General features: G+C 34.0%; 1 protein-coding gene and 1 long non-coding RNA gene across 3 annotated transcripts; one reads left to right on the forward strand and one right to left on the reverse strand.

Moving 5' to 3' along the window:
- The first annotated feature begins 2917 nt into the window (after nt 1-2917).
- LOC132061520 (uncharacterized) lies at nt 2918-9997 on the forward strand. The gene is made up of 3 exons (XM_059454320.1): nt 2918-3187; nt 4063-4156; nt 9780-9997. The coding sequence occupies exons 1-3, from the start codon at nt 3068-3070 to the stop codon at nt 9995-9997; spliced, it is 432 nt and encodes a 143-aa protein (XP_059310303.1). The 5' UTR covers nt 2918-3067.
- A 4097-nt stretch (nt 9998-14094) lies between these two features.
- LOC132059991 (uncharacterized) lies at nt 14095-25656 on the reverse strand. Of its 2 annotated transcripts, none has more exons than XR_009415847.1 (4): nt 25547-25656; nt 21451-21581; nt 21129-21241; nt 14095-20453 (listed from the first exon to the last, which is right to left on the reverse strand). It is a non-coding gene; the product is annotated as an uncharacterized LOC132059991 (long non-coding RNA). The 2 variants fall into 2 exon arrangements; XR_009415846.1 differs by having other exon boundaries at nt 14095-20475.
- Between the last annotated feature and the right edge of the window lie 322 nt (nt 25657-25978).

The following is a 25978-nucleotide window of genomic DNA, read 5'->3' on the forward strand; positions in this document are numbered from 1 at the left end:
ACTAGAACAAAAACTTGCCAGATTTTTGTTATTATTATTCTTTTAATGTATCATTAATAGAGACAAAATTAAAGAACAAATCTAATTAAGTTACTCCCTCTTACGTGGCACAAAAAAATATCATCTTTTTATTTAGAGACAATTTAACTCTATGAGATGATTTACAACTATACAAATATTTAAGGCTTATTTTGGACCACAATACTTTAGACTAGCATAAGAATGCAACATATCATTTTGATCTTACTACTTCTTTTGTCCAAACAAGAAGAACAAATTGGAATGACAACTATCAGAGCATTTAACAATTGAAATTACACATTAATTCATTAATTAAATAAATAAAATTTACATAATTAAAAGATACACCTGAATGTTCAAACATTGCAGAATGTTCAAACATTGCAGTTTTATAATTAAAAAGCACGGAAAAGGATTAAGAACAAATGCCCCAATGTATTGAAAATGGTTCAATTTTACCTTATTTCACCAATTACAAATATCCCTCCTTTTAATGAAATTATGAGATGGCATATGTTGGACTTTAATTAAATAGGGGGTATTGGTCCACATGAATTTTAGACCAGCCTATCCAAATTTATTTGTTCGATGATAACTGTTGGAGCTGAATTTCTAAAAATCTCCCGTTACTAAAGGATGAAAAAGCTGAGTTGAAACTAAATCTGAAATTGATTGGAGCTTGTTTGCACTAATTTTGAATGAAAAATCACAGCTTCAAACGAAGAAGATTTTTGTTATTTGTTAATTCATTCAGTCCCAAAACATGAAGCATTGAAGGAATAGGGTACGAACAAATGATTTCTCTTTGTTTTGGGTTAACCCAGACGGGTTGGATTTTTTATGAATGGGGTCACGTGGACCAACAAATTAGTGTCACCTATTTAATAGAAGCCTCACATGTGTCATCTCATAATTTCGTTAAAAGGAGAGACATTTATAACACAGGAAATTAATGTTAGGGACAATTTGTATGTCCAATAGGAGAAAAGAGAATAAATTTAAATTTTAATAAATAAGCTACTGAATATAGTATTTTTTTAAAATTACTTCTTGTTGTAAAATAATTATTTAATTTTTGTATAATTTTTTTATATTAAAAGACAAAAAAGGGGGGAAAACAAAATATAAAACAAGACCAATAAAAAAAACACGCTTTCAGTTCAGTTCAATAAAAAAAACACGTTCAGTTCAGTTCAATTACTACTAGACAAGGGAAAAAAAGAACACCTTAGCATAATTAATGAAAGGAATAGCCGTTGATGTCAACAATGAAACAGACAAAAGTTGACTGTGTTGCTGACATCAAAATGACGGCATGCACGAAAAATCCGTCTCTCGAGATTGCATTTCTTATCGAGTCAAGAAGGAATGAGTAGTCGATCGGGGAATCGGATATCGGCTCTCTCAGATTTGCTAAGAATAGGAGTAGGTAAGTTAGTATCGACCCACTAAAGAAAGAAAAATTTAGTGGATAAACATACAATATAGGTATCGATACGGTAAAGAAAGGAACACAGAAACATAGGCAAACGCTGAAAAACGGAAGGAGATCTAAACCAAAAATATCTCTTCGAACGATGGCAACTTGCTGATGGAAGAACTTTGCGTGGAAATTATGTCAGCAAACTACCAAATGAGAAAGAAACGCGTGTAAATACGATAAATTACACTAGTGACTAGACCCTTCAATATAACAATTATCGTATACGGCTGAATTCGACTTTTGAAAATCTTTAGCAGATTTGTATTTCTACAAAATAGTATTATTTTCAAGATGTCCACAATCTCCATCGATAGTTTCAACAGTCGAAAGCAACATACCAAATATCTTCTCATACATTTGATGATAAGATACTTAAGACTTCCTATAAAAATCATTCCTGCATATAATTGTTATTTCTATTTTTACAAATCAAACGATTAAACCCTCTATATAATGAAAGTCATACGCTACAAATAAAGAACATCATCAGTTTATTACTTAACAAAAGACTTATGTGAAAGCGAGCACCTCTTCCCCGAGATAATCCGTTTAAACATAATTCATCTAATTATATCAATTAAAATACTAAAATTAGAATCATAAAAACTAAAATAAAATAAAAAATAAGAAATTTCTATACATTCATTCAATACTATAACTCTTTTAGAAAGGCACAAATAACTTATCTTCTCAAAATGTAAGGAAGTTATTAACTACTGCTAGTAATTGACACTCCTATCTTATACTTCCTTCGATCAATATTATATGGTAGTTTTAGTTTTTACATTTAGTCCAAATAACTGGTTTTTACATAATCAAGAAGTTGTTTTTTCCAAATTAACCCTCATTTGGATAAATGAGTTTTTACATAACCAAGAAATCGTATTAATAGGTAATACTTAATAAAGGGTAATTTAGTAATAAAAATCTTCTACTTACTTTTTAGGTTAATTAATTGATTTCTTAAGGGGTGTGCCCGAGCTAAAGACACCAATAAACCGAAGAAAGTAGTAGTATTAATTAAGTAATTTATGGTCATTTCCTGTTTTGAGAGTTTTGCAAGATAAATACTTAATAAAAAAATTACATTAAGCAAATTAAGACTAAAGATGTGACAAGGAACACGTTGATAAGCAAAAGATAAAAAATGGACTGAACAAAGAAATAAGCTTAATGAATCATGTTAGAATGATATAATGCTGACATTAAGAAATAAATCTTAGGAATATGTTAACCCCAAAAAAAAAAACAAAAAAAAAACGCGTGCTGTTCGTTATGTAAACGCTACCCCGAAAAACGCGTTTCTCAATTTTAAGACAAAAAATGCAGATAAAACTTTCCAAAGGAACTACTATTATATATTCAAATTAAAATTTGCTCACGTCCATAGAATTTTTACTATATGAAGGAGGTTAAGCGTACAATTTTCAAAAAAGTTTCAAGTGTTTAATTTTAAAAAGAAAGAGTACGTATAAGATCAAGGCGTATATATAGAGGGATGTCCAATGTATATATCTTTTAATAAATACATGCTGCTACTTCAGCAGTTCCGTAAAAATCAGTATGGAAAGCTGCAATTCTCTTGTGAAAGTTTTAGCAATTCCGACATCGAAATGGAGTAGGTTGCGTTTGCTTATCCAAGCAACCGGAATCCTACGTGCCACTGGCCGATCTCCATTCGAGGTACGTATATATTCTGCACTTCTGCACAGTACGTAATAATAAAGTGTCATCAATCAGTTCAGGGGCGGAGCCACATAGGCTCCAGGGGGTTCATCCGAACCCCCTCGGTAAAAAATTACAGTGTATTTTCAAAGTTAAAATTATTTTGTTATGTATATATAGTAGATGTTGAACCCCCTGACTTCTTCGTGTATTTATACCTTTTAGAATTTTTGAACCCCCTGGATGAAAATCCGAACCTCCGCCACTGAATCAGTTGATCGTTAAACCCATTCCACCCTAATAGTAATCAATAGCAGGGGTGCATGTGAACTAAATACTTTCGATACAAATAGGATTTACAAATATTAGTTTTACAAATAACATACAGTTTTTCTATCCCAGCAAGGTAGGGGTAAGGCCTGAGTATACACCCACCCTCTCCAAACCACACTTGTGAGAATATTACCGAGGATGTTGTTGTTGTTGTTGCAGTAATAATTCATTCATCAGTTCGGAGAGACAACTATTAAGTTTGTACTATCATTTTGATGTCCCTTGAGGATTGTACAGTAGATAGAGCGGAGTACTTGTATATATGTTTAACATTTTCCAATCTAGAATTTTCTTTAGAACTCAACTCTCACCTACTACTCTCATGTATAGGATGAAGTTTGTTCCATCCTCAGTTTGTGTAGGAGGATCGGGAAACCAAGCCATCTCTACTTTTGTAATATGTTCTTATTGTATATCATCAAGTACCAACGTTCAAGATTGAATTCATAAAACTTAAATCATGAATCGGCATCTAATCTAACCAGGAGACTGAAACTTTACTCTAAAACCCCACCTCTTGTCAGTTTATTTTCTAATTGTTGATTCTTCTGGGTGAACAGGAAACTGCAGCAGTTGATTTGATGTTGGACAATGACATGGACCTTCAAGAACAAATTACCAGACCTTTTGTGAACCATTCTGACCAGCAAGCAGGTGAGAACAAGAAGTTGACCGGAAATTTTCTTGAAATTAAACACCATGTGTTTAATATTTCATTATTTTGTTACTAATACGTACTTACATGGAGTTTGCGTTGTGGTAAATGGGTGATCGGATTTAATTTGGGCAGGTTAAAAATAAATTACAGAGAAAATAGGTGATCATGATTTAATCCGTCCGTAAGTTTACGGGCCAAAATTAAAACAGATTGGGAGATTAATACTTACTAAATAGACTAGGTTAAAATGGATCGACCCAGCTTACATAATCTGAAAACCCCATTCTATTTTAATTACCAATCACTAATATTTTATCAAGAAATTTACCTATAATTACTTAACAAGTAACCAAATGGTATAGATACTTTAGGGTTTAAGTATCAATATGTAAATGTAAGAAATTTTGTACATTATCAGGTCACTCTAAAAGAATATCTACAAATAAGTCTCTTTAAAATGTGAATTTGTATTTTCGAAAATAAGACAAATTACCAGCTAGAACAGATAAAGGTGATCCGATAGTATAAAAGTTTCTTACATTGATGGTGCATGTAACTTAAACTCGATACTAATAAAACACAGAGTTTAAGTTCTCGTACTGACTCTATATAAAATGTTTAAACATCGCTTATTAAGTAATTGCTTATAAATTTCTTAAGATATATTAATTGGTATTTTGATTAAAAAAATAATAACTAACATATAATCATTGGTTAAAATTCACTGATAATATCAAAAAATTACTTACACGTACTATCAATATTTATAACTTAAATCATTAATGGTGACAATAACTAGGTGAAACTTACCCACACCGAGCGTTTACACCACACTAGCTAGTGTAATTTACTGTAGTTAAGTAATTTAATATAGTAAATATATACATTTACCAACCATGGTTAATTGATGTTATTATATATTGATACACACGCGTACGTTCTATGATTTTGGTGAAACATCCCAGACAAGTAAGTTTTTAGCGTGACAACTATATATGTTTTCTTAAATAGAAAAAACTTAAAAAAAAAAAAAAAAAAAGTAGCTAAACGAGCGCATCATTTTTGACTTTGTCAAAACCATTCTAAAATTCTATAAAAAACGCGTACTGCATATATTTTTCTCCTTTAGTTTGTGAGGAAGCTACCTAGGATTGCGATATATTTAACATGCACAATAATCCATTCAACTTCTCATAAGGGCGTGCATATATTTTTCTTTTTTTCCCTCCCTTTTTTGAGGTTAAACCATAAAAAGGAAAAAAGGTAAAAGGGTAAGAGGATGTTCGGAATGATCTCATTTTATAAGTTTATCAGCGGATCAAACTATCTTATTACTCGGTATAAGTTTTTTTTTTTATATGTATGTGTTTGATAAATATCATAAGTGTTTATAAGCTAAAATCAGCCACAAGGCATGAGTTGGTCACTCTCGACTTATGATAGCTTAATTATAGGCACTTTTGTATTAACCAAATCTTTTACGATTTTATCCCTAATATCTTTTGAATTTAATTCCAAAATACTCTTCATTCACATAGTAACTTTTAATTCTGTTATATTCCGCCATTCGTCCTTTTTATGTAAGCATACGTTCAAATTTATATTTTTTGAAAATAGCTTTGAGGACATATCAATCATTTTAAATTTTAAAAAAAAAGTGCTTATCAACATCTTTTACCAAATATATTAACTATTTATTATTAGTTTCAGAACATTTTATTTATAAAATTAGTTTCAGCATCTAAAAGTATTTTTGAGCACTTGATGCTTGTCGCTACTTTTAATCAACTAACTCAAACGAGCTCTTAATTGAGAAAAGTATCAGCATTTATATAAATATAGAGGGTATAAAATTACAATCTGAAACCCTTTCATTTTTCAGTTTCAGAAAAACCGATTGGATAAAAACAGGGAGGAATTAGAATAAAAATCAGAGGATATTTTTACAAGTCCTAGATGAAAGGAAAGATCGACGAAATTTTATAAAGAGAAAAATGAATAAAGACGAAATAAGTGTTTTTCTTCTAAAATAGAAAAATGAGGGCCAAAGAAAGTTATCCAATTTTTTCATGTTTGGTTGGCCAAAATTTTTAAGAAATATTGTCTCTAGGAAAATAAGTTTCTTAAAAATAAGGATATTGTCTTCCTTCCCAATACCACCCCAACCCTCCCCCCCCCCCCCCAATCCCCAGTAGCCCCCACCTCCACCCAGAGGCGGATCCAAGATTTAAACTTTAAGGGTTAACCTTTTAAGATTTTTAGTTGAACCCATTGTATTTTAAAAGTTATGGGTTCATATTTATTATTTATTACAATTTTAATAATTTTTTACTCATAAATTTATGTTCCGCGTCTAGAGTTAGGGGTTCAATTGAACCCCCACCTTTAAGCCTACATACGCCCCTGCCTCCACCACCCATATACTCTTACACTCACTCTCATCTCCATAGCGTTTGTCTCGATTTTGTATAAATTCTTTTGAGACTATATTTTCTACTTCTTATCAAACACCAGAAAATAAGTTAGAAAACAACTTATGTTTTTCCTTCATACCACACATACCCATACCCTAAATTCTGCTATTACATTTTTTATAAAAATTTCAAAAAACCTTGAGCCCTTATTCCCTTCGAGATTCCTACATCTTTGTTCAACTTCCACCATGAAGATCCTAAAAAACAGTTAAGAATCAGACGTTTTTTAAACAAAGCTGAAAGTTGGCTGACGTTTCGAGAATAACACGTCCAAGTGGGGCGGAGCTAGCCCTTCGTGCCGAACCCAGTAGCTTTTGTCCGAACCATATATTTGTATTAAATTTTTTATCGAATACGTATAAATTAATAATTTAGAACCCAATAACTTTAAAGAATTAGAACACCCAATCTATAAGCTTCGAATCTTGGTTCCGCCTCTGGATCCAACTAGCATTTACTAATCAGATGACATGAGTTTAGGTAGGGTTAGAATATTAAAAAAAAAAAAAAACACGTGCTCGAATAATATATTGATTATTAAGTATTAATTGAATGCATGCCAAGGAAGAAGAAACACACACTTTATAGAGACATGTAAATCAAGAAAAACCTGACTGCGAGTTCAATGAACGTGCATGACTGCTTGTAGATAGGTAAAAAGAATTATCCATATACACTATATAGAGGTGGAACTAGGATTTGAAACTTATAGATTTAAAATTTTAGTGCTTTTAAACTAGTTCCAGATAAATACTTTCTCCGTCCCATTTTAAGTGTTTTAGTTTAACTAACCACAGATTAAAAAAACAAAGAAAGATTTTTGAATTTTGTGGTCCTAAATTAAAGATGTGTGTAATGTACTAAAATGTTCTTTGAATCTTGTGGTTATAAACTTGCCACATAGAATGTTTAAATTGTCAACTTACTAAATATAGAAAGAGACACTCTTTTTGGGACAGACTAAAAGGAAAGTAAGACACTTAAATTGAAACAGAGGGAGTAATTTATACATATTCAATGAAATTATTAAGAGAAATACAAAATTTAAATCAAAGTTATTGAATTCGGCTGAACCCGTAAACCGTATGCTAACTCTACCAGGGGTAGACCCAGGTGAGTTCAAGTGGGTTCGGTTGAATCCGCTTCACCGAAATAATTTATAATTTTATAATGAGAAGTACTGTTAGAAAAGAATAAGTAATATTAAAAAGAGAGAAATTTGAATCCGCTTGGTGTGGCGCAGTGATTGAAGCTAGGGAACCGCACCAAACTGACAATCCGAATCAAACCGAAAAAAAAATCTGACTAGTGTTTTGATTTGACTTCATTTGGTTTTAAAAAGAAAAACCCGACCACCATTGGTTTGGATTGGTTTTAACTAAAAAAAAAAGTCAAACCAAACCGAACCAAACCAATCCGACATTACATACAAAGTTTAATAAATATTTCATACATAAAAAAAATCTATTTATAATGTTATTTATAAATATTTCTTAAACTTTTTCATAGTTTTTTTTGTCTTTTAACATATTATTTCAAGCTTGGACTTAGAACTTTGAATGGTCAATAAGTTTTATAGCCCATAGACGTTAGTAACTCAGATAAAACCCAACAAAAAGTCAAATCAATACTAATGCTAACAAACGAAATTCAATTCTAACACTAGGAATGACAATAATTTTGAATATATATTATTTAGTTTTATGATTTAGATAGTGAAAATATATAACTTAATTTTATTTTTTTCTTTAATATTTAGCCTTGTAATTAATAAGTATTAGCCTTACTTATTTTAACATGACTTAATATTTTTAGATTATGATCATTTTCTATATGCCTTATAAATTAGCAGGATTTATTATAGCATGACTTAGTACTTTTAGATTATGATCATTTTATTTTATGCGATTTCATTTTATTTTTTTTGTAGAATATTTTAGGACAATTTCATCTCTCATCTCACATTTTGTGTTATTTTCTTAAAACGTATCTTAATTAGATAGCCATATCTTACTGTAACTAAAAAAATATTTGAAGTACAAGTTATATGTTTAGTATGAAGATTTTACCGAAACAACCCAAGCAACCCGAAAAAATCGAGAAAACCCAAACTTGAAAAACCTGACTTTTGTTGGTTTGGTTTGATTTATAAATTTAAAAACCCAATGCAATTGGTTTGGTTTGGTATTTGAAAAATACGAACCAACCTAGTCCATGTACACCCCTAGTTAAAGCGGATTCATTTATAGGTCTAACGCCCGAATCAGATCTTAAGCACCATTGCAAAACTGCCTTTCAAAATATTGTTTCATAACCTAGTCCCTTGGTTGACTTTTACCATGAGAGCCCGTTTGGATTGGCTTATAAGTTGGCTTATAAGCTGTTTTTAGCTTTTTTGAGTGTTTAAAACTAAATTTTAAAAGTCATTTTGTCTTAAAATAAGCTCAAAAAAAATAATTGGACCCATTTAACTTAGTTTATCTAAAAGGATTATAAAGCTTGAAAACAGCTTATAAGCCAAAAAAAATAAGTTGGACTACCCCAACTTATTTTTTTCAGCTTATAAGCTGCAAATAGCTTTAAGCTATAAGCCAATCCAAACGGGCTCTAAAAAGGAAAGTAAGACTCATTTTCATTAGCAATAACAATTGACAAATTATCTTTTATGCAGGCAATAGGCATACATGAAACAAATTTTGTAGACAAATTTAAAAATTAATTGTTTTGTTTATGTTATATTGCAAATGTTGTTTAGTTTGAAGGTCATTATCTTTTATTATTACGTTCATTTTAGTTATCTCTTGAGATTTATTTTAGTTTATAGAGTAATAAACTCAGATTGCTACACCAGTTCCCTTGCGCGCGTTTATTATCACTCCCACTAATAGTTATCGTAGTGTGTCTGAATACGTTTGCACAAAAATTCTTGGTCTGCCACTCTCAGCCCCCGATACTATATTTTGAATCCTCCCGATTTCTCGTATATTCACTTCCTTATATTTTGATTTCTTTTAGTGAAAATTCTGACTATGACGCCACAGTATCCAATCGGTAGCTAAACATATTTAATTCTGTGTCCTATCCCTGCTAAATATATTTAATCATACTTTCATGAGTTATTGACCAATTGTTTCGATCATTGCAGGAGATAAAGCTAGAAATCCGAGACAGTCCTGGGTGAGGATCCTTGCACTTGTTCGTTTCATTGTCGTGGCCAAATTAGCTACCAGACGACCTTCTACGACCAGCTATGTCCAGGCAAGTAGCTATTTTCTCAGTCCCATAGACTGGTGCATAAATATACACATGGTCGGAAATTACGCTGCATGTATAATATTTATGCATGCGTGTAATAGATATTGAATGTTATTGACTTCTTCGAGTGTTCATTTATATATGCTTTGAATTCCGTTACTAGAAATTCTGGCTCTGACACCAAATACACTATGACTACAATTTAAATTTTCTTACGAACTGTTGGTGCCTGTTATGGTTAACATGGGCTTGTTCGAGCAGTGAGCCAGTGACCGCAATTAATAAGGGCAGGTCTCTTATTTTCATCCTTCCTTTAATTTAGCTTGAACCCGTTTAAAGAAACAAGTATCTTCCTACAGCCTTATTTGCCTTTACTCTAAAATTCACTCTAGATTCAAAGAGCAACTATTCAAATTTCTTGAGTAGCCAAGATACTGAGCAACGAACATTTGATATCTTCAACACATTTTCAGATAACAAACACTATGTTACTGATGAAAATAACATGCTAAATACGTGGAAGCAATCCAAGACAAGCTTACACAGGCGATACATGTTTCGAGTTTCATATATCATAAATCAAAATACCTCCTAAAGCGTACACAATGATTGTCCTCCAATTCCACGATATTCTTTTGTGTTATCCGATTAGTTATCGAACTATATATGCAATACTACTTATATGGGCAGGTATGTTTCACGAAAACCCTTACCTCGCAAGATATAAAAAACTCTATATTGTTAGCTACACGTGTTGGGGTTAAACCCCCTTTCCAAACCTGTTGGGTTTTCTTTTTCACCAAAGAAAGGATTTCATAAGTCCTGATTTTGCCAGATACATCAGGGATCATAGAATTAATTGCTTCCTATTATGGAAATTTCTTTGTTACTATATTTCACTAAATCTTTTTTCTGGACAAAATCTTAAACCACTAACCTCACCTTACCTCTAGGCAGAGAGGCATGTCACTCTTACTTTGAAAATTCATTCGTTCGTTAAAGGTGTGTTTGGTATGACGGAAAATGTTTTCCAAGAAAAAAATTTTCTCAGAAAATAAGTACTTTCCCAACTCATTTTCTTATGTTTGGTACGTAAGTTGAAAAATGTCATTTTAAGAGCATTTACATATGTTCAAAGCAACACCAGTGTAAAGATTTTGAATTCAGAGTGCAACTTCTAGGGTGGAAAGTAGTTGGGGGTAAGAAAAAATTATCAAAAAAATAGAAAATGTAGTGGATGGTAGGGTGGGTGGGTCGTGGAGGTGTGTGGGGAAAGTGGGGCGGGTGGTGGCTGAAGGTGGGGTGTGGGTTGGTGGTGTGGTTTTTGAGTGGTGGTGTGGGTGAAAGGTGGTGGGGTGGTGGGGTGGAGGATTTAGGGTGGAGTGAGGGGGGTTGGTGGTTGGGGGTGTGGTTTTTGGGGTGGGGTAGGGGTGGTGGTGGGGTGTGCGTGGGTTAGGGTGGTGATAGGGTGTGCGGGGGTGGACGTGGTGGTGGGTAGATTTGGAGTGTAGGGTTTGAGGGGCGGGTTGGGAATGCATTGGTGTTTTTATTAATTTGGAAAATGTTTTCCCTCAAATTCTTATGGAAAAATATTTCTCCTATTTTGAGGAAAACATCTTGCATAGAAAAATATTTCCCAAGATATTTAGTGTAACCAAATAAGAGAAAATAGGAAAACATTTCCTGTCGTACCAAACGCAAATGTTTGAAGATGCAAGCCTCCCCAAATGTTTTCCTAATTGAATAAAAGAGAGAAATAACATAAAAACGGACCTGCTATTCATGGCTGAAATTTGAGGATTCGCGCCTCCAAACCATCTCCACCTTTCAAATCCAAAGAATCAGATGTTGAGGACTCTCAAGTCAAAAATCAACTCGATCCGACGGTGAACCAAGCAAGAAGCGCAATTTGAAAAAGCTCGGTTCACATAGAGATTTCTGGGCCAGAGGAACAAGGGGTGTGTTTAGTATGACATAAAATATTTTCCTATTTTCTCTTATTTGGTTGCACTAAATATCTTGAAAAGTATTTTTCTATGAAAAAATATTTTCCTCAAAATAGGAGAAAAAAAATTTCTTAAAAATTTGATAGAAAATATTTTCCGAATCAATAAAATCACACCAACGCATCCCCAACCCACTACAGTACTATCCACCCACCCCACTGCCACCTTACCTCCGGATCATGGCGTTTATCCACTGGTCTCGGTGAGTATCTTACATTCCATCATCATAACTTTTAGGTAGAGCTGTCAAAACGGGCTGTCCAAACCCAACCCAGCCCCAGCAGGCCAATGGGCTAGGAGGGGTGGCCCTTTTTACTGAAGGGTCTTTAAAATAGCAGCCCAATCCAGCTCTAAGTGGGCCAGGAGCTAGGACGGATTGGCCTTTCAATAAAATTTAAAAATAGATTGAAACATAATAACAGAAAAAATGTGACAATGATCTTCATTTGCATCCACAACATTGCATAACATATGCATCAATGCAAAAACTTCAGTCACCTCACATGTATATATACTCGAAAAATATATATTACTAAGCAGTAAGCAAGATAGTTACTACAAAATCACCAGCCATTACAGGTCTTCATTTTAATAACAGGTGTATAACATAATAGTTAATATTGACATGCTTAAAGTACACCTAACAAATGGCGTAAGTGGACGCTGTCAAATATAGTAACCCAACGAGGTTGAGGTCGAATCTCACAGAGAATATGGTGTGAAAATGCTACTTTTGTAGTGTATGTCTTGACTCTAGTCGCAATTCTTATTCCGGTTAGTTGTAAGGAGAGTTTATGTTTCTACTTGCAATTTTGACTTGAAGATATTTTAATCGGAGAAAGCAAGGTTGTGTCCTCTTTTGATAAGATGTAATACTATAGGTGTTATTATGATATATTCCTAATGGATCATTGTAATGTATACACTTAGTAGGCGTTTGGCCATGAAAACCAAATATTTTTCACTTTATTTAGAATTTTAGAGTTGGAGTTGAAAAAGGAGTTGTGTTTGGTTGCACTAAAGCTTTGCCCCGTTGTTTAATTATTTCGGACATTTTAATTAATAAATTAATTAAATCCAAACCTCACGTGTTGTCTCGGCCTAGCCTCTGAGGGCCTTTGATGCTTATGGGCAAAGTGATGCCGGGCTTTTGAACCTCACTTCTAAACATTTTTTTGCGCGGAGTGCCCTTCTTTTGGGGTGGTCTTTAAATTTTGCCCCTCATATTTGAAATGTTTAAATTTTGCCCTTCGGCTAACACCCATAGGTCCCAGGTTCGAACTCACGCGCAAATCGAAATTTTAAAAAAAATTCGCAAGGCGGCTTTAAATTTCGCTATGCCGCCAACAAAGATACACTTGTTAAGGAATTACACATTTTATGCCGGACAAGATACCATGCCTTATGGGCGGACTTGGCATAAGTATGCGGGTCCGCATAACTTTGATAATTCCTTCACAAAGTTATGCCGGTGGGGGGCATACTTTTAATGGGCAAACTTTTATGCCGGACCGCATAACTTTGTGAAGGAATTATCAAAGTTATGCGGACCGATACTTATGCCAAGTCCGCCCATAAGGCATAAGTATGCCGGTCCGCATAACTTTGGTAATTCCTTCACAAAGTTACGCCGTTGGGGCATACTTTTAATGGACAAACTTTTATGCCGGATCCTAAGATAAACTTTTAAATGAATTATCAAAGTTATGCGGACCGCATACTTATGCCAAGTCCGCCCATAAGGCATAAGTATGCCGGTCCCAGATAACTTTGGTAATTCCTTCACAAGTGTATGCCGTCGGGGCATAGCGAAATTTGAACTTGCCTTGCGAATTTTTTTTTAAAATTTTGACTCGCGCGTGGGTTCGAACCGGAACCTATGGGTTTATGCGAAGGGCAAAATTTAAAGATTTCAAATATGAGGGGCAAAATTTAAAGACCACCCCAAACGAAGGGCAATTCTGCGAATTGCCCACTTCTAAATGGGCTGCAAAAAAAACTTAGCCCAACCCCAGTTAATGGATAGGGTTTGGCCAACTTCATGGGCCAAGTCGATTTTGACAGCTCTATTTTCAAGTTCGTCACGTCAACTAAAAAAATATACATACTCATTAGGAAAATAATGTGTTGATTTTTGTTTTCCCTAGTAGAACTTCTACTAGATGTTTCTGGAGCATCTTTAGGAACATGCACACAAGCTTCACACCCAATAACTTTTAAGTGATCATTAGAAACATTCTTGGCAAATCAAACTTTGTCAGGAATATCACCATCCAATTAGCAACGGCAAGAGACAAATTGATGCATAAGCTTCCTCAAATCACAACTAACGAGTCGTTGGTGAGCTTCCATTGGTCATTAAAGAAGGCATTATAATAACCTTCAACATATAGTTTTCCAACAAGATCAAATTTTTTTTTTTAAAAAAAAAATATATATATATATATATATGTTTAACGTTTTGAGCAACTAACGTCGAACCCTTATTAGTCTTTAAATAAATTGTGCCAACATTAATCACTTTAACCTCACCAGCATTGTTCATCATTTACACTTCAAAGGACGTGATATGAGATGCAGCTCCAGAATCTACTATCCAACTAATCTTTTGGGATACCAAATTGATGGCATTTTCATCACAGGCAAAGAGAAGAACATCTCTCTTTCCTTCTCTAGTGTCTTGCTTAAGCTTATTGAAGCATATTCTAGTATGTATTTTCTTGCCACAATCATTGCACCAATAAACTTGGGCCACCTTTGATTCTGCAGAATTTTCTTCATTAATCACTCCGGATTCTTTCATTTCCATGTAATTGTTACCTAAACCTTGACTTGCTTATGCTTTGACCTCCATTCCTCGGACCTTTTATTTTATCTCTCTTTCTGGCTATAAATAAAACATCTGACTGTGAGGACGAACATTGAGATTTTCTCCTTGCTTTCATATTCAACATACCACTCTCGATATACTCCACGGTTACCTTATCAATAGGAATTTCTCAAAGAAGCATGAAGAGTTTCTCAAAGAATCTAGCATAGCATTAAGAAGTCAAAGTCTATGTATCTTATCATCAAAATTAACACCCATTCTACCCAACAATTTAATGAAACCTTGAAAATTACTTATATGATCAAGAATAGGACTGCCACCCCCTTGTATTTAAAGGTCATCAATTGCTTTAGCAGGAAGACTTTTTATTGCTAGTTTTTTCAGCATAAAGTGTCTTCAACTTTTTCCACTATGATCTAGCATGTATCTCATTTATAATATAGTTACAAAAATTATCTCCTATTGTCTTATACATGCACATACTTGTTGGTGCTCAAAACCCAATTTTCATCAATCATATACTCGATTTATTATGAGGAGCAGCGAAAAATGGCTAATGCATCTTCTTCACAAATATGAGCAGTAAGATATGTTTAAAATAGGAACGGAAAAGGGCCATATATACCATGTACTATCGGAAAGGAGCCAGATATACCCCTCGTTATACTTTCGATTCAAATATACCTTTGTCGTTATACTTTCGGTCCAAATATACACCTTCTCCGTTAAAATTGTCTAAGGTGGACACAAGGTCTAGTGTGGTACTGACAACTCGGTGAGGTGAAAACCACGTGGCATGCCACCTCACCACGTCAACTCATATATCCCTCTCTTTCCTGCCACCTGCCTACTCTACTTGCGGCAACAGAGGTAGCAGCAATGACGATGGAATGTCACTCAACCGTTTTCCCCTTCCGACAATCTTTCCCTCCGTTCCTTTGGATTGTAACGCTGTGGTGGCGGACTTCAAAGACCTGCTTAGAGAGCTCTAGTGAACCATAATCAACTCTCCGGGAGTTGAAAGCTCATCCAAAACCCTAACTTGTCACTGATTAACAGATGGATAAAAGGTCGGAAAGTTGATTTAGGACATGAGTTTCGTCAAAATTAGTGGCGAATTTCTACAGGTGGTTTAGAACATGGTAGTGATGAAATTGAATGAGAAAATATAGGAATTAAAGAGGAAACACTCAGAGAAGTGGACCTGGAAGTGAGGAATCTTGCGAGAAGCATTTTAATTCCCTATTGATTGGACAACCACTTCAAAGTGCACTGTGACAATCAGAGAGTTGATGATGGTTCACCAGAGCTCCCCAAGCAGGGCTTTGAAGTCCATCACCACGACGTTACAATCCAACGGAACGGAGGGAAAGATCGTCGGAAGGGCAAAAACAGCTGAGTGAATATGAATCATCCCCGCCGCTACCACTGTCGGCGCAAGCGGGGGAGACAGGTGGCGGGAAGAGGAGGCTAAATGGGTTGACGTGATAAGGTGTCATGCCACATGGTATCCAACTCACCGAGTTGTCATTGCCACATCAAACCTGGTGTTCACCTTGGACAGTCTTAACAGATGAGGGCATATTTTCACCGAAAGTATAGCAGCAAAGGGTATATTTGAATCGAAAGTATAACAAGGGGTATATTTGGCCCCTTTTTTGAAATAGGAATAATCACAACATATGAAAAAGCAAGACAAAAATTGTACCAACATCAATCACTTTAACCTCACCAACATCGTTCATCACTTACACTCCAAAATCATTAGGAACATAAAATGAAAAAGAGTATTTCTTAGACGTGATATGAGATATAGCTCCAGAATCCACTATTCAATAGGTCTCTTTAGATATCAAATTTATAGAATGTCCATCACAGACAAAGAAAAGGTCATCTCAAATTACAGCAATGACATTGTTTCCATTATTTTCAGTTCTCTTTTCTTCTCTAATTTCTTGCTTAAGCTTGTGTAACATTATTTGTTATGTCTTCTTGCCACAATGATTGCTCAAATATTTCAGTTACCTGGACTTTTATTTGCTTATGCTTTTACCTCTATTTCTTGGACCTTTTGTTTTATCTCTCCCTCAGTCTTCTAAAAATAGAACATCTGACTGTGAGGACGAACCTCGAAATTTTCTCCTTACTTTTTTATTCAACACACCGCTCTTTGCATATTACATGGTTACCTTACTGTAGGGAGCTGAATTTCTCAAAGAAACATGAAGTTTCTCAAAAAATCCGTAGAGTATTAAGAAGCCAAAGTCCTTGTATCTCATCATCAAAATTAACACTCATTCTGGTGAGTAACACCTTAAAAATTATTTATATGATCAATAATAGGACTGCCACCTCCTTGTATTTCAAGCTCATCAATTGCTTTAGCAGGAAGACTTGTTATTGCTAGTTTTTTAAGCATGAAGTGTCTTTCACTGTTACCACAATGATCTAATATGTATCTCATTTATTACGACCATTGCCTTGACCTCATTGTCTTATATATCCACCGACTTGTGGTGCTCAAAATCTCCACTTTCATCGGTCAAAGACTCAAGTTTATGAGCAGCAAAAGTGGACAAATGCATCCTCTTCAGAAATAGTAGATCTCTCGCCTTGCTTTTTCATATATTGTAATTGTAATTAATCCCATTCAAACATAAGGCCTTATATAATTTGATAGTTTGTTGATAACTAGCTACACTTAACTCCTAATCTAACTAACTCTAGGACAATTAGTTATAGCTAACTAACTTACTGTATGAAATTACAAAATTACCCTTTCAGAGTTCTATTTCATATCTTAACACCTATCTTATGTGCTAAAGTCTTTTAAAACTGATACCAATGACCATGAAATAATTCTCAAAGGTTACTCTCTTTATAGATAATAAATGGCTCTTCTCTTAAAGCCAAAACGAATTTCAAATAGGAATCAAAACCTAAATAAAATAAAATTAGGCTATATCTCCCCTCCATCCAAGGGGCCAAATGGATCTTCAAGTAGAAGAATTATGGACAGGCTTCATGCCTGTCAAATATCTACAGAACTCATGCTTATCTGTAGCCACCACTTTAAAAAAATATATCTTTCTTTGCTAATTTTCTCCAGTGGTGAAGTAACTAACTGATCAATTACTCTGGTGTTTCGACAGGATTTAGAAAGTGGACCAATTACTGATGATGATGCAGAACTTGAGCCTCCGGATGACGAAAGTTGTGGTGAGATGCAAGTTCTCCAAAGGAACTACATTAACCGTATTGTCCAAGAGAAGAACTGGGATGAACTTTATGACTTCGGAGGAGTCATTGGATTTGCTGAAGCATTGGATAGTCACCTGGAAAATGGAATTGCTGGTGCCACTGAAGATATTCGCCTGCGCGACGCAATGATCAAGTTTCCTCAGACATGTGTACCTGTTGTATTCATGTTCTTCTACTTGTTGTTTGAGGCAGTCAAAGGCTGGACTATTTCCTTGCTTGCAGTGGCTACAATACTTTCCTGTGCCTTTGGAATTGACGAAGAGGGGATACAGAATTGTTGGCTTGACAATCTGATTCTACTTATGTCCGTACTTGGACTTATTATGCTTAAGTTTGGGCGGATATATTGGGAAGACAAAATATTGATGAAGAAGATGGAGGAGCGAAAAGTGAAGATGCATCGGGAGACAAAGAAGGTCCGTGTTATTAGAGGAGGAGTTGAGGATGTGGTTCCATTCTCTGATCTTGTTTATGGTGATATAATTTTTTTAAGAAGTGGAGACTTAGTCCCTGCAAATGGGATATTTGTTTCTAATTGTGGGGAAGCTTTAGAGGTACGAGATGATGATGACGACGATGATGTGGAGCTGTGTATCAATGAACAGAACCCTTTTTTATCACTTGGTTCCAAAGTGATTAAGGGTGACGCTAAGATGATAGCGACATCATGTGTTGGTGATGAGGCAGATCAGTGGACTGAAAGAATGAGACAAGCAATTACCAAAAGTACTTCACATACAGGTTTCGGTTTTGATGCTTGTTTTGAGAAGTTGCGCATTAAAATTAATGTAGCTGGGCTTGTCATTAGCATTCTAAGCTTTGTGGTTTTGTTCGTGCGCTTTAAATTACGGCAAACAGATGAAGAGCATGAATACGAACTAGAAATTGAGAAAGAACCAGCCAAATTTAGTCAGATAGTAAATTCCATCACAAAAGTTTCTAGAGATTCCAAATTAAGAACCCTGCTGTGTGTCTCATTGGTGGGGATGACGGAAGGATTATCTCTTGTTGTTTCTAGAGCAATCGTCTGTTGGAAACGAAAGATAGTATCCTACAAGGACTATTCCAAAATTGATACAGCATTGCTTCTCAAGTTAGAGGCATCGGTTACTATTGTTTGTTCTGTAAAGAATGGTTGGTTAACACAGCAAAATCATCAGGAAATTATCAGAGATATTGCTGTTAAAACTCTCACAGAAGGTGAAGTGAAGACAATATTCGTCTCCGAAGATGATGCTGATGAATTTAAAAACATCATCCGTGAAGTTGGATTGATTAATAACACTGACTCGGACGATGCTCTGGTGGTTAATGGTGAGGATTTTCATGAACTCACCGATGCGGACAAGATGGAGAAAATAGATAGAATCTGCATTGTGGGAAATGCCTCCCTTCCTCACAAGCTTCTTCTCGTAAAATGCTTGAAGCTAAAAGGGGAAGTGGTTCTAATGCTTGGAGAACGCACGTTTGATGGTCTAGTAATCCAAAAGGCAGACTTTGGCATGTACATAGATACTTGGAGTTTCGATTACGTGATAGGTATGTTGAAGCTTGGAAGATTTATTAGTGGGAATGTGAGGAAATTTATCCAAATAGAGCTCATTCTGACTCTTGCTAGTTGGGTAATAAACTTGATAACAGTAATGATTATGGGAGATGCTCCATTAACGGCTCTTCAATTAATCTGGCTCAACTTTCTTATTACGTTTCCTGGAGGCCTAGCATTGTTCTCAGGACAATCCTCAAAAAAACTGGAGGATGAACGACGTCGTCTCTCTGACATCAAAACATGTAGCAAACCCCTAATAACGAAGGCCATGTGGAGGAATGTTATAATTCAAGTTACTTACCAGATTGTCATATTTGTGGCCCTTCTATGCAAAGGAAGAAACATCCATGGAATCAGTAATCAACAGGTTTGTAAATCCATAATATTCAACGGGCTTGCTTTCTGCCAATTTTTCAGCATTTTATGCGCCCGAGAGCCGGAGAAGAAGAACATCTTCATTGGTTGTTGTAATTATTTGCTTTGGGCAGCATTTGGAGTTCTTATTCTTTTGCAGTTGGCATGTGGTCAGGCAGCACCTCTATTTAGTGACACTTTGCGACTGAACTGGAAGATATGGGTTGTATGCTTTTTAATTGGTGCTGCTACATGCCTCTTTGATTGGGCAGGGAAGTGTGCATCAGAATACATTGCACAATATTTTGCTTGAATATCTACTCGTCAAAGCCCACTTGTGAATGAGTACTTTACACGCTGTGCAGTTTATAGATTCATGTAAATATTTTATTTGGAGATTACTGCTAGAGTAAATTCAGAATTTTGAGTTAAAATACTCTCCTCATAGTTATAGGGACCATGGACCTTAAATTTGAAGCCCTTCAAGCTTTGATGTGAGCTTTCTTCATTTCCATTACTTCCTTTTCCGAACTGCTTTGAATTATTTTTCCTTGAGCTGAGGGTCTATCGAAAACAACCTCCCTAACTGCAAAGTAGGAATATGTTGTTGTTGTTGTAAGCTTGGATTTGAACATTGTTTTTTTCTTTCAGACAAGGAGGAATATTCTCATGGTGTTATTTTAACTCGCTATCGTAGGTTTTCCTTTCCATTAGCCTTATGTACTCCCTCTGTTTCAGTTTTACATATTTTACTTTTTCTAATCGGTTTAAAAAATATTTATCTGTTTCAATTTATGTGACACACTTTTCTTTTTAGTTTTTCAAAACAAATGTCACATTTCTATATTTAGAAACAATTTAACTTTTAAGATGATTTACAGCCACACAAATATCTAAGGATTGTTTTGAACTACAAATTTCAAAAGTCTTCATTTCTTTCTTAATCTTCGTGCCTAATCAAATGGTGTCACATTAATTGGGACGGAGGGAGTATCACTTTTTATATTTAATAGTTTTTTAACTCTAATATCCCACATGACATGTTTAAATCACAAGATTTAAGGACATTTTAGCTATATTATACACATCTTTAATTTAAGATTATGTAATTGAAAAATCTTTTTTAATTTTCTTAAACTATCATGTACTGTCAAACTGGGACATATAAAATGAAATGAAGAAAGCATCAAAATTTGATGAAAAGCATTTCAGAAATGTGGGCAATTGATTTTAAATTACCTTTGATTTAGAAAGTTGTTTTCCTTCCTCCCCCATCAACAAGAATCATAGTGGTGCCGTTATTTTTTACATGACTCGAACCTTTGACCTATTATTTCGCAGCGGAGGTGTTCCTGCACTAGAGCAAACCTCACTCGTATAGGTGATGAAAATAATTCTTTCAACGAAGAATTCAAAATAACCGAATGCTGAAAAATGAATCACTAAATAAGAAAAACATTTTGTACGCACATCACACAATTTAAAATTTATATCTCAGTATGGAATAACAAGAGTATAACTAATATAGCAGTAATGTTAAAGATATAAAAGCATTATTTACCTTCATTAGAAATGCACGAACGGATTCTGACGACCTCATGTATGTTAGCACGCAACTGCAAATTTAACTTTAGCCAAGGCAACCAGTCGTTTTGTCATTCTTTGCAGTATTGATAATTTGTCATGTCGTTTCTACAAGAAAAAGTCATTAAGGATAAATTGAAATGGTGAAATTAAGAGGTTATCAAATATAGATAAATATATCTTTTAAACTGATTAAAAAGGAATATAAGATACACAAATTGAAATGAAGTAAGTACATACACACATACACTATTGATTTAATATAAATACATTAGGTGTCATTTGGTTAGGAAGGGAATTACTTATGTACTAAAACTAGCATAGTTAATATACTATATTTGATAAGTAACTTTCTGGTTGTTTTTCTATAAAATTTAACACATCAAGTATGGTGTTTGATTATCAGTTTATAATTAAATAAAACACGGTTAAGTTATGAGTCAATTCATGTATTATTTTATACGGGATTGAAGATGAATAAAAATACTACAATGATAATTGTACCCTCTATCACTTCATACTTAAATCTTTTCTTTTCGAAAGAAAGTATCATATTCATCTATACGTAACTCTTTGGGGAGGACCAACATGGGTTGTGGTGGGATGATTAGAATCTCTCCATCCTTATAAAAAAATTATTCCGAGCACCGCCTCAAGAAATGGGCCAAACAATGCATATTTCGAATTTAGTCGGACTCCAATACGAAACCGGACACTAGCTGAAAAACAAACAAACAAAAAAACCTTTTTTGGGGAGGATCTTATTTTAAAACAAATATTTTATTGGAAGAAATTATTTTATAATATTTTATAGGAAGAAATTATTTTACTTTAAAAACTAATAATATATAATAATTTCTACACAAACATCCATAAATAATTCATGCATCGTAATCTCTATATAATTTCATAGTAGGGATCTTAGTAGCTCAATTGGTTGTCAATCTGAACTTTCACCTTGTTGGTGAGGGTTCGAATCTCCACATAGTAATCTCCTTCCCCATTTCCCCTTCCCCTACCCCCTATGTGTAATCTCCTTCCCCATTTCCCCTTCCCCTATCCCCTCAGTGTAATTAAAAAAATTGCAAAAATAATGTGTAGAATGGGAAAAAAATACCAAAAAAAAAAAAAAAATTAATTCATTTGGGATTTTGTTTTCTCTTGTTGTTTTTGTAATTATATTTTTCAATTGAGACTACGCACTCTGTTTCAACATTTTTCTTTTGATATCCTCCCTATTTGTTCCAATTATTTGGTTTGTACGAGTAAATATTGCATCTACTTGCTCTGTTTTCCTATGCAATCCGGGTTTCCTAGTGAAAGGTAAGCGAAGAGAGAGGGCAGAGAATTGTTGGTAACTTTAGTTAATACCAGGTACTATTAGTTTCTTCATTTCAAAATAAATGGTGTTTTTATCTTTCTATTTTTCCTTCAAAATAAGTGATGTTTTTACATAATTAATAAGGGATTAATGATGTTATTCCAATTTTACCATTCTTTTAATGAAGGGAGCTTTACATAACCAAGAAACTACTGCTAAAGAATTACACTTTTTTCAAAATATTTATGAAATGTAAGTTAATAAGAGTACATCTTATTTTCGAAGAATGAGTTGCTTGTTTAAAAGATGTGTTCCAACTAAAAACATCACTTATAAAACGGAAAAAATATTGAGTTACCAAAATGAATCGAGTCCATAAAACCACTAAAAAACATGTGGAACTCATTTAGGATAACCCCGGAGGAACCGGAGAGATTTTCTACCATAGAGGAGCCAGATCCCAAATGGACACGCGAAGACCGTTGATTATTGTTGACCAGGCTAAAATGGTTGTATTCAGCATACAAATCTGGACCATTGATTTTAATTTTTTTAATCTGGACCATTGATTATTTTAGAAAATACATGTGATTATTACTCTCTCCGTTTCAAAAAGATTGTATTCCTTTCCGTTTTTATCTATTCCCAAAAGATTGACACCTTTCTATATTTATAAACAATTTAACTTTGAGATGATTCATAATCATACAAATATTTAAAGCTTATCTTGAATCACACATTTCAAAAAAAAATTATTTTTTAAAATTCTAGATTAAATCAAACTAAAATAATATTTTTGGAACGGAAAAATATAAGTTAAGAACCCAACAATTCAACTGTCTTGCAACGCGGACCAGCTCATCTACTGCTATAATGGGTTGACAAGTCAACATTCTACAGCGCTTGTCAGCACATCAGGCCCCACCAACATGGAAAAGCCAGGTCAAGGACCAAAACACCCGTGTATAATGTGTTTTCGAGGTCTTTGCATTTTACACTCATGACATGCACTTTCTTTCGTGACTTGCACTCTATCTTCTTATTTTTAATAATTTATTTTTTTGCAAGACAATAAAAATCTATTTTTGTTGAATTATTCATAAGAAAAAATACAAATAAGATGTGCAAATCTTGTTTCATTTCTGGTCTTTCTTTCTGCCTCATCAATTCCTATTCACCTCTTCAGAGGATAAAGTTGAATCTTTTTTAACACCATCAATATGCTAATATCTTCCCTGCCATCTCTTCTTTGAAGAAGATGATACCTGATAAGGTATCCCTTCATCTAACAAGAGAAAGGAGGATATTTCCTTCTCCTCCGTCCTATGATATTTGTGTCAACTTCTTACATAATTATTGGTTACAGTTTTTGCAAAAGAATATTTGGTTATTTGAAGTAAAAAAGTGAAAATAAAATTTTAGATGTTTTTCAAATTTCACATATAAAAGTTATATTTGAAATTTTCATGGCCAAACACAGATTTTCAAATAAAATGGAAAAAAAATCGAAAAAAGCGAACAATTCTCATAGCAAACGGGTCCTTAGTTTTTGCTATTTAAAATTTAATTTTATTATATGTATATAATCAGTGAATTTCTCAAAATATACATGACTTGGACCAAAATTATTGAATTCGTGAGAACATGTATTTCTTATGCCACGACTAAAAAATATCTATTTTCCCACCAATTTCCCACTAATTGTCAGTTGGAAAAACTTAAATAATAGTATTTTCACACGGCAAAAGTATGAAGTTTTCCAACATTTCAATGGAAATTTATTTCTCACCATGCGTTTTTCTAGTGAACTGTTTCGGTGAAAATAAGGTGAAAAAATCATATTTTATAGCATAAATTTCCCACCAAATATCAATGGGAAAAACATTTTTTTCTAGCAGTGTGCTAGCTACGCCCATGTTAATAGGTGTGCATTTGTTATGGATGTAGTATTTCAGTTTGCGTGGTAGCAGGCATTTTTGTTAGTTTGTTTCAAAAATGGTAGTTTTCTAAACTTGTAAATAATATAACTTCAATTTTTTATTTTATCCTTAATGACAAGTTCTTCATGATAACAAATTTCGATAATCTTTTATGATAGTTTCGAAAGTTTTGCTTTTTTTTCATTAAAGTTTTGTCCTATATAATTATATCATGTCAATTGAAAACAGTGAAAATATCGTTTAGCTCCAGCCTTCTTCTTCCCCCTTATCTGAACTCCCCTTAACCTCTCATTTCTCTATGTATCCTCTCATTAGTAAGTGCTCCCTCTGTCTTTCTTAACCTCTTTTTTTCTCTTAATTTTCTTTTTCATTTGTGGCAATGAAAATTCTACATATTGATGTCTCGCCAGTGAGGGAGAAGTTAGTATTGTTTAGGAATTCACGTGAATTCAGTAATTTTTGTTCAAATTCCCCATATGTATTAAAAACTACTAACATCTGCAATAATAATTTAACTGTGTATTAGGTTAACACTACTGCATATTAACTTAAGATCGTTGTAGAAACTTTTAAACTTTAAATTCTCTTTATCGCTAGACTATGCATCTAACCGGAGTTTGAGAAAGTCCGGAACAATCTCAGTTCGTCAGGCAGGTCTATAGAAAACTAGTTAAACTATGAAAGGAAAGAGCTAATTAAGCTACGAGCACACAAACATAAAAGTTTTCAAAATCATGTAAAAGTAATACATAAGAAATGCAGAACTAAAAAGTGACCAGTTCATAATAGAGAGCAGAATGAGACACATGTACCTTAATTAAAATTGTACAGGGTGAAGGAGCCTTCAGAGAATATTGTTGTTGACAAGTTCGGAAGAAGGCTTTGAGGGGAATTACTAACTGGATATGCTGCGGTTCAGGAGTCCTGGATGAAACTCCTTAGAGGTAATATATATAACAATAAAATCTTATAAGAAAATCCAAAAAGAGTAGACCTGAGAAGGTGAGTCGTCCTTTCAAAGTTGAAAAGTCTTTGCAATTGAACCTTTGGACCTCTCTTAAAAAAAGGTGCTAGGGTGCAAAGGACTCCCCTTTTTCTATTTTCTTTCTTGAATGATTTGTTTTCTCCTCTTACTTTGCTACTAGTCTTCGTTTTCGTCAACTTATTTTGTCCTTTCACTTTATATTTTTTGTAATTTCACATGTTGCTTTTGACATGGGATTATCCCATGAAACTTCTTACCA

The sequence above is a fragment of the Lycium ferocissimum genome, chromosome 6, assembly GCF_029784015.1.
Source record: "Lycium ferocissimum isolate CSIRO_LF1 chromosome 6, AGI_CSIRO_Lferr_CH_V1, whole genome shotgun sequence".
In the NCBI taxonomy this organism is placed as follows: domain Eukaryota; kingdom Viridiplantae; phylum Streptophyta; class Magnoliopsida; order Solanales; family Solanaceae; genus Lycium; species Lycium ferocissimum.

Bases quoted from the DNA above. Each gene is read 5' to 3' on its own strand.
- LOC132061520 (XM_059454320.1), top strand. From the start codon at position 3,068: ATGGAAAGCTGCAATTCTCTTGTGAAAGTTTTAGCAATTCCGACATCG. The intron at 3,188-4,062 runs GTACGTATATAT...CTGGGTGAACAG, and splicing joins CTGGCCGATCTCCATTCGAG to GAAACTGCAGCAGTTGATTT. The intron at 4,157-9,779 runs GTGAGAACAAGA...CGATCATTGCAG, and splicing joins CCATTCTGACCAGCAAGCAG to GAGATAAAGCTAGAAATCCG.